At 35.1% G+C, this 9,835-nt stretch overlaps 1 protein-coding gene across 1 annotated transcript; it reads left to right on the forward strand.

Moving 5' to 3' along the window:
* Positions 1 to 581: 581 nt before the first annotated feature.
* Positions 582 to 9,465, forward strand: LOC127879589 (acetylcholine receptor subunit alpha-like 1). The gene is made up of 8 exons (XM_052426540.1): positions 582 to 709; positions 946 to 1,418; positions 2,069 to 2,179; positions 4,065 to 4,109; positions 4,429 to 4,538; positions 4,863 to 5,043; positions 7,752 to 8,537; positions 8,832 to 9,465. The coding sequence occupies exons 2-8, from the start codon at positions 1,293 to 1,295 to the stop codon at positions 8,994 to 8,996; spliced, it is 1,524 nt and encodes a 507-aa protein (XP_052282500.1). The 5' UTR covers positions 582 to 709; positions 946 to 1,292; the 3' UTR covers positions 8,997 to 9,465.
* Positions 9,466 to 9,835: the final 370 nt, after the last annotated feature.

The following is a 9,835-nucleotide window of genomic DNA, read 5'->3' on the forward strand; positions in this document are numbered from 1 at the left end:
TACTTAAACTGCATTTAAATAGTTATCTTTCATTATGAAAGCTACAAAAGCACATTTTGGGGGCTTAGGTTACCAAACATAGAAAACGCCTGACTATTCGATAGAGAGGTTAATTAAATATTCATAAAAAATTACGCAATCGTTACACTGCATAATCATGTCCAGCTTCATTGTGCCAATACGATTACCGATAGCGGCACGACTTAAAATTAATAACAACACAACTTTCAGTTAACATTGAGAACACTTGATGGATGCTTATTATATAAGAAAACGAATGAAATAAGGATTGATCCGTATTCCTCTTGGAAATTGTTTTTTGCACCCCATGTTTTGCATGTGTACTAATTTATAAAGAAGACTGAAATGATAAACGATAAAGATTTTTCAAAACGGCTGAGTGAGTGAGTGAGTGAGTGAGTGAGTGAGTGAGTGAGTGAGTGAGTGAGTGAGTGAGTGAGTGAGTGAGTGAGTGAGTGAGTGAGTGAGTGAGTGAGTGAGTGAATGGAGTTGGGAGGGAGGGGTATATGGAGGTAAGGAGAGAGGGAGTAAGTAAGAGACGGAGCAAGTGAGGGAGGTTTGGGGGAGAGAGAAAGGGAGAGATTATAAGCGGTTGAGCGAGGGAACGAGGGATTGAGAGAGCTAGGAAGGGATAAATTCAGCGATCAGCGAGCGTTTAATAGCTTTCTAATGAGGTTTTCACTGTCAAGTAAGATCTCCAGCATTTATTCACGTTAAGAAAACATGTTGCTTACAAACTACAATGTATGTTTTTGTCCACGCACACATATCATTGCTTTTATATTGATGTGTGTATAAGTACAGTTGCATGCTTCGTGCACAGGTAACTTAACATAAATGAGCGCTTTGGTAAGTCTGTAGAAACAAGAAGCCGCTGTTGAATATTAAGCTACATCTTACCGTGTTCAATGCTTAAATAACCAGGTTGAGTACATACCGAACGGATTTACCTATTACGTTATCAAAGTGGTTAATGTGCGTGCAATTAACGTGTGTTAGGAAGCTCTGGCAGAAACAACGATTTTGAAATAAGAGATTTTCGTTGCTATTGACGGAGAAAACATATGCGCCTACATGTCACTAGGATTGTATATTATTCATATTTAATATGGCGTGTGCATTAACTATAATGTGATACATGTATGTATACATGCATGGTATGTCGAACGAGGGCGGATATTGAATAGTAATGGACACTGTGAATATATCAATGGATCGTTGAAAATATATTTATTCCAGCACATACACCGTACGGATTATATCAACTGACAATGTTAGACAAGCATTTCCTATATGTTTGTACAGTGCTGAGTTTCGGTCTGGCTACTGCAGGAATATTCGACGCGTCGCCGAACACCCGGCCCAAGGAGCAGCTGTTACATCACTTCCTATTAAAAGTACATACTTATTTTTTTTTAATATTTTGTCGTTCATTATTAAATCCATGATATGATTATATGAAAGATATCCTTATGTTATCTAAACATATATTGAGACAATTTACCATTACGGTAACATATTCCTTATTGATATGATATGTAAACACACGATCAAAGATCAAATCTTTTTTATATAACACTTTTGATCTTATATGGATCAAAAATGTATATTTCGTTTTTTAAACATGATAAGAAATATAAACCAGACAATACCTGCCTCTTTAATAGTTCTCTATGACTTATGGCTTCTTTATGGCTGAAGTTATATATAAGATACACATTCAAAACTATGGTGTTTGATATGCTGTAATCACCTGTGTCAGCCCAACTTAAAGCGACATATAGTATTTTGTATGCTGTACAATCATTTATGTCCGAATCATCAATCTACTGGAAATATTTAAGTAAGTATTTAATAAAGCACATGCGTGTTATATAAAGCGACTGGAACGGTTCCATATTTTGTACCGCCGTATGTTATCAGCTTTAAGAGACTGGAATGCCTTATGTAAGGTTTATATATAATTGTTAGCAACACATCGAAGGTTATTAATGTTTTATACACATACGTGTTGCCAACACATACCAATGGCACTGTTTAATTTAAGGAGAACTCCTATAACAAGGAGATTATGCCCGCTGGTAGCACGATCAATGGCACGGCCGACAGCAAATTGACTGTGAAGCTGGGAATGCGACTGTCACAGCTGCTGGATGTTGTATGTCATGTTTCAAGCTCATATTTTGTAACTTTTAATGGCAACATATCAAAATAAAGCATTTGAGTTGAATACATGTGTCTCGTTCTGAGAAATCTGGGCATAATGCATGTGCGTAAAGTGTCGTGCCAGATTAGCCTGTGCAATTCGCAGGGACTACACTTTCCGCTATTATGGTATTTTAACTATTTTTCTTTTAAAAGAAGTGCGGACTTTACGCACAGGCATTATGCCCATTTTTCTTAGAACGCGACACACATCTTTTTTAATTGCAGATACCTCCAACAACATAGTTGACAATTGTTACGTTGTTTTGAGATACAAATAGTATAATATGGCGTTTATGCATAAATTAGGTGTATTTTTCCCGACAGTTCATACACCGATAAAATGCAGAAAAATGCTATTCAATTCTTTAATAAATCTTAGGTGTGTGTAACTAGTTATTTACTATAGTAAAATATGACAGTTAAACGCTCTGCATTATTTTAGTACCGATTTCCGGCGCTTTAAATATTCATAGAAAACATAACTGCAAAGAACGTTTCACGAATGATAATTTGAAAAGCATACACTGAAGACGTTTCAAAAACCGCGTTTAGATTGTTTATTAATGTCTTCAAACTGTGATTTATCTAATAGATATAAGATCAGTTGATACAATTATATTTACAGTTTTAAGTATCAAACGATAACTGTTCAATTATTGATATTATATAAATATCATTTGAAAAATATTAATAAAAAAGATGACAAAAAAACAAATTAATAATCGAAACGCATAAAATACAAATAAACAAATAAAACCTGTTGTAAACAGCCTATTTATATTTCAAATCCCCGTTGTGTATGTATATCTTAAAGAACATCACTTGGGAAAAGAAGTCATTTAAAAATGTTTCTTATCAAGACTTCTCAAGAATTACTCCAGGGAGATATATGATTTTCTTAGCATTTAAATGTTAACCTAAATTTTACCTATCCATTGGATACTGGTAGATAATATCATCCATATTATATTATCCATATTTTATGGGCTTTTTAAAACAGGTAACGATGAGACAAAGGCTCGTACAGAAGGCTTCGATCGCAGCATTAGAGCACTGCAAATGATCTGCTTTTAGTATGAAAAGTGCATCAAATTGAAATATTCATTTGTTTTCATATTTCCGGTTTTCAGTGTTTCACGTTTAACAGCTGAAACTATTTCGATATTGTAATAAATAATAATCATAATTTAACGTTTCTTTTTCAGCGGCATACTTAATTCTTCATTCGTTACAACAGAATTGAGAACCAATAAAGAACAATTTAACGCCCACAATGCAAAGAGAAATACACGAAACATTTTATCGTTTGTATTTATTGCGTCGAGAGCACGGAAGAAGCTCGCACCAAAGCACCAACTATGCCCTCATACTTAATAAATTGTTATATGATTCGATTTAGCGTTGTGTATTTGTGTAATAGTTGTCGGATTTTCCCCTGACCAATTACCTGCTGAACAAATACAAACTATAATTAAAGATTGCGGTAACAAAATGTTAGAATATGTACTTGAGTTAAGCGGGAAGAAGTGTGTCAATAGATACGTATCTGTTGAATGTCTGGGCCACTCATTCCACTGATTGTACGTATTCGATTATATTTGTGAGTAATCCATATTCAGTGTTAATAATAAATGTTATCATAAATTGTGAAGCACGTTTTCTGTTGAAACACGAGAAATCTTTAGTTACGAGCTTGCGGCGCATGTAGTTTAGTAACACACAATGTAGTATCAACTGACTGCATATTGGTATGTACATGTCATTGTGCATTCCATTAAATACATTAAATGTATTTCTAAAATTGTTTAAATGGTATTTCGTTTTTTGTATTTCAGTCTGAAAAGTTCCAGATTCTAACCTCGAATCTCTGGCTTCGTCACGTATGTTGTGAATATATTGTTCCTGGATACTTACACTTACAATTTACGCCTTTAACGCGTTGTATTTTGTTAAATCAAAACTAAATGATTAAATAAATTCGTAGGAGGTTTCGATGGATAACGAAATAGTCAAGTTCAATCGAATAGATCATTCATCTAATGAAGTTTAAATTTGCATAGTGTAAAACCTTAAGTGTGGGTATTTTACCTCACAATCGCTAAACACTTTGGTTTGCAATAGAACGTCTATGAGTTTTAATGGGTTGAAAGATATTCTTTAGCACAAAACAGCCTTCCGATTACACTGTTATATTGACAGGAATGGGTTGATAACAGACTTCGGTGGGACCCCGACGAATACGGTGGAATTCAGATGACATTTATACCATCAGAAGAATTATGGAGACCTGACATTGTTGTGTATAACAAGTATGTGTCAACAAAAAACACTGCACATATCGTGTATTATGTGTTAAATTCTCAATCCTAGTTATATTAAATTCCTATATTTCTTTTTTTATATCAATATCATCTTTGATAATGTATGCAATTGTTCGTTTCCACATATTTTAGTTATAAACGGAATAGAGTTTCATCTTTTCAAAGGCGGTCCTTTTTTAAACAAAAACATCTCAGAGTGGTTTATCAAGTGCATACCGTAATATATGTTCGTGTCATACATTAATAATATTTGAGTTTAGCAAGAATTTTTATATTTTCATTGCTCTAACCAGAGTTATGCTGTGGTTTCAGTGCCGATGGAGAATTCATTGTGACGCTGCTTACAAAGGCTAAGGTTTACTTCACAGGTTTGATTGTCTGGGAGCCACCGGCAATCTATAAGACCTACTGTCCAATCAACGTCGAGTACTTCCCTTTTGATCAACAGGAATGCTTCATGAAGTTCAGTAGCTGGACCTACGATGGACGCCAGGTGATAAATTGCGCTTTATTGCTTGTGCGCTTTATTGCTTGCTTGGTTTATGGAATGTTAAAAAAAGTTTTGATGGTTTTGTGGGGTTACCTGGCCAATTTTTATAGCTTTAGCACAAAGAAATTCTTTAGGAGGCTAATGGTCAAAGTTGTCCGCCTGGGATTTTTTATCGACGCCATCGTTCGGCCGTTGGATTCCTTGTCCGCAGCTAATCGGCGTATCTTAAAACCTTAAATAGTTACTAACTTTAAACTAAAACTTTTAAGATCCCACTGGGTGAACGTGCATACCTCCTGCTCCTCTATTTTTGAGTGATTGCTTTGTTGCTACCAACGTCGGGGAATAGTTTTTCGTTCATTGTGTACTTGTTGGGTGCATACCTTTGAAACTTAAAGATGTATCAATTTGAAAAATAAGTAGGGGGCATACCTTATCGAGAGGAAACTTGCCAGAGAACTATAACTGCTGCTTGGATACTCTGAAAGTTATTTTAAGTGTGAACGGTTCATAGCTCTTAAACTAAAATGAATGTCATCTTTAAACTGTCTTGGTAAGTTCATCTTAATTGGGAGATATGCAGTGCACAAAACCTTATTGTATTGCATTCGCATCTCCTTTGTTTATAACTATACTTTACCTTTCTCAGAAGAACTTCTAAACAAATTAAAGATGACTCAACTTAAAACTTCATAATAAGGTTAATCTCGTTTAGGAACTATTAGTCGCAAAGTGTGTCTTATTCTCCGTAAATATTTTTAGATACATTTATTGGTCGTTAATTTTTGTAAAAATATTATTTAAAACTAAAAACTGTATCCACTTGAACGTTTTACTTTTACCTAGGTAGATCTCACTAAGCGCATCTTGCTTCAATATCTTAGAGTTATTGTTCCTTGTTAACTTGTGTACTTATTTTGTTCCGTAGCTTATCTTAAATACTAAATTAAGTATCACTTGATCGTAGCTATATCGAATTTCATGGAGTACACGATCATTAAAACTCGTGCTTCCATATTTTTTTAGAGTTCTTTGTTTGTTTAATTCTATTTTTTAATTAACATTTAAAGTCTGTAAAAGCAGAAAACTAAGCCTCGTCATCTTGCCACTTTATTATGAGATAGCTAACAGTACTGGGAAGTTCAGTGCAAAACAAATGTATCCCTGCGGTTATAATTTCGCAGTAAGTGCCTTTGTGGATCTGCATGCTAAAATTTGGTCAATTGCATATATCAACTATAATGTGAAGTATCAAGACAATAACATCATGAAGCTATGAAGCTAGGATATTTGGAAATCCAGTTCTTTAAACTGAAGAGTTTTACAACTTACAATGCGCCATGCGATGGTATTACATGAACGTCAGTGACGATACTAGTTTAAAATGTGTTCGTTGTTTTAAGAAAATAAAATTAAAGCGTTCAATTCTGATCATTTAATTTTGCTCTACACAGTTGCTTTGATGTCAAAAGATGTAAGAGTTCCCATATAGAACGCTTTTAATAATTCCAAGTATAATGAGCTGCAAGCCTGCACTTAATAAATGTTGTGTTTTTATGCCCCCCTTCGAAGAAGAGGGGGTATATTGCTTTGCTCATGTCGGTCTGTCGGTCGGTCTGTCGGTCGGTCTGTCGGTCGGTCCGTTCACCAGGTGGTTGTCAGACGATAACTCAAGAACGCTTGGGCCTAGGATCATGAAACTTCGTAGGTACATTGATCATGACTCGCAGATGACCCCTATTGATTTTGAGGTCACTAGGTCAAAGGTCAAGGTCACGGTGACCAGAAATAGTAAAATGGTTTTTGAATGATAACTCAAGAACGCATACACCTAGGATCATGAAACTTCATGGGTAGATTGATCATGACTTGCAGATGACCCATATAGATTTTGAGGTCACTAGGTCAAAGGTCAAGGTCACGGTGACCCGAAATAGTATAATGTTTTCCGGATGATAACTCAAGAACGCATACGCCTAGGATAATGAAACTTATGGGTAGATTGATCATGACTCGCAGATGACCCCTATTGATTTTGAGGTCACTAGGTCAAAGGTCAAGGTCACGGTGACCCGAAATAGTAAAATGGTATTCGGATGATAACTCAAGAACGCATACGCCTAGGATCATGAAACTTCATAGGTAGATTGATCATGACTTGCAGATGACCCCTATTGATTTTGAGGTCACAAGGTCAAAGGTCAAGGTCACGGTGACCCGAAATAGTAAAATGATTTTCGGATGATAACCCAAGAACGCTTTTGCCTAGGATCATGACACTTCACAGGTGCATTGATCGTGACCCGCAGATGACCCCTATTGATTTTCAGGTCACTAGGTCAAAGGTCAAGGTCACAGTGACAAAAATCGTATTCACACAATGGCTGCCACTACAACGGACAGCCCATACGGGGGGCATGCATGTTTTACAAACAGCCCTTGTTGTACTCAAGTTCTTTCGTGTTATTTCAAAATATGAATATATATTCATGATTATATCTTGATAGCCAAAGAGAAGATAATACATTTATTTATTTACTTATTTATTAATTTATGTATGTATGTATTTATTTATTTATTTATTTATTTATTTATTATTTATTTATTTATTTATTTATTTATTTATTTATTTATTTATTTATTTATTTATTTATTTATTTATTTATGTATTTATTTATTTATTTATTGACACAAACATTCATGTATTTAAGATCGACCTCCAGCATGTAAGTGGGCCTGGTGTTTTGGAAAACGACCAGATGGTAATTCCGAACGGTGTGGACTTATGTGACTACTACCAGAACGTGGAATGGGACATTATAAATGTGACCGCCAGACGCAAGGAGAAGTTCTACCCTTGTTGTCCGGAACCTTATCCCGACATTACCTTCAACATTACCATTCGGAGACGAACCCTTTTCTACACAATAAACCTCATTTTACCGTGTGTTGCAATCTCCTGTCTCACTGTGCTTGTCTTTTGTCTCCCCAGTGAATCGGGCGAAAAGATCGTATTGTCAATCTCCATCCTAATTGCCCTGACGGTGTTCTTCCTGCTGTTGTCCGATATCAATCCACCGACGTCAATCGTAATACCCTTACTAGGCAAATATCTGATGTTCACTATGATAGTCGTGACGTTGTCAATATTCCTGACTGTGACAACATTAAATGTTCATTTCCGTTCCCCGGCTACACATAAGATGGGTCCATGGATCAAATGGCTGTTTATTGACACAATACCGAAGATCATTTGCATGTCAAGGCCAGCAAAACCGAATAACGAATATAACAGAATGGAGATGAGCGACCGTAATCAATCGCCCCACTTTCTTCGCCAGTTCCCAGACGTTGGTAGCAACAATGTTCAATTTGGGAATATAAGGCACAGATCTAAGTACATTTCAACGGACAGGTATCCTCCGGAGATTCAGGCATCTCTAAAAGCGGTGGGCTTCATTGCTGGCCATCTTCACAACCACGATGCAGAAATATCAGTTAGTATTTTCCTCATTATATGTTGAAAAAATTCATAGTTAACATTACTTCTCTGAATCTGAAAATCACAATAAATGTGCACATTTTACTATGTTTACAACGTGCTCGATCTTGACAACCGCTTTATAGCTCTTACCAAGTGTTCTGTTATGTTTTCTTCCTAAATGTGCGTTAACTTTATGTTAGAAATAAATTGAACATATAAAATCTAAAAATCACAACAATAATGTACTTGTCTCGTTTGATTTTATTTATAACACGCATATACTAATATGATATATCGTGTATTTCAGGAAGACCGCGATTGGAACTACGTTGCTATGGTAATGGACAGGATCTTTCTGATTTTTTTCGGCACAGCATGCGTCTGTGGCACTCTCAGTATATTTCTTCTGCAGCCTTCCCTTTATGACTCCCGTGTCGCATTAACTAGATTCAATGTCAATTGTACAAAATAAATGCACAAGCTTTGTAATACGCTCATGTTTTCTTACTGATTTTATGAAATATGGTGTTCATCTATACTGTTGACAAGTATGTAGTGCTTTATATTTAAGTTTAAGTTTATCTTGACTTATGCATCTATGTGAATCTCACTCGTTGTAAGTCATTCCTGTATAAATCGCCAAATTAACCGGTGTTTATAGACGTTAAGTTATAGACGTTAAGAACATCATTTAACCATTTTTGCTCAAACTACTTCTGTAAATATATTGTTATGGTATGTACTTATTCCAACTTGTTGGCATTTGTATGATTTTGGTGTATAAAATATTTTGCGTTTTTTACTTAACTTTTCAACCAAAAAATGTGTTCAATTATTTTAAATACACGCAGGCGATACTCCTATATTATATTTACCGTTTCTTTTTCATATGTACCTTAACCATAAACAATACTCGTTGCTTTCCATACTTCATATAAAGAGTATTTAGAAGTTCTGTTGTTTTAATGATAGTTAGTTGGTTCATTAATATTTTTAATACGAAGAAATATCTTTTTTGAATTTGGAAATGGTGTTCCCCAAACATTTTGTGAAGACTTCCTTGTTGTATAGTGCATGAATACTACACTTACTACGGCAATTAATTGCCAGATGCATAACACATAAACAACACCAATCCCTATATACACCTTCAACTAATTATCTGAATATGTGAATACAAAGGTGAACGTAAAAAAACTATGCAATTGATGTATTCTTTTTTATTGCAATTTATATTGATTGTGATGCTATGAGATCCAATTTTAATACCCTTCATTATTGTATGAAAACCTCTTAGTCATCTATGGTATA

This window comes from Dreissena polymorpha, chromosome 4 (genome assembly GCF_020536995.1).
Source record: "Dreissena polymorpha isolate Duluth1 chromosome 4, UMN_Dpol_1.0, whole genome shotgun sequence".
NCBI lineage: Eukaryota > Metazoa > Mollusca > Bivalvia > Myida > Dreissenidae > Dreissena > Dreissena polymorpha.

Bases quoted from the DNA above. Each gene is read 5' to 3' on its own strand.
- LOC127879589 (XM_052426540.1), top strand. From the start codon at position 1,293: ATGTTAGACAAGCATTTCCTATATGTTTGTACAGTGCTGAGTTTCGGT. The intron at 1,419-2,068 runs GTACATACTTAT...GTTTAATTTAAG, and splicing joins TACATCACTTCCTATTAAAA to GAGAACTCCTATAACAAGGA. The intron at 8,538-8,831 runs GTTAGTATTTTC...CGTGTATTTCAG, and splicing joins ACCACGATGCAGAAATATCA to GAAGACCGCGATTGGAACTA.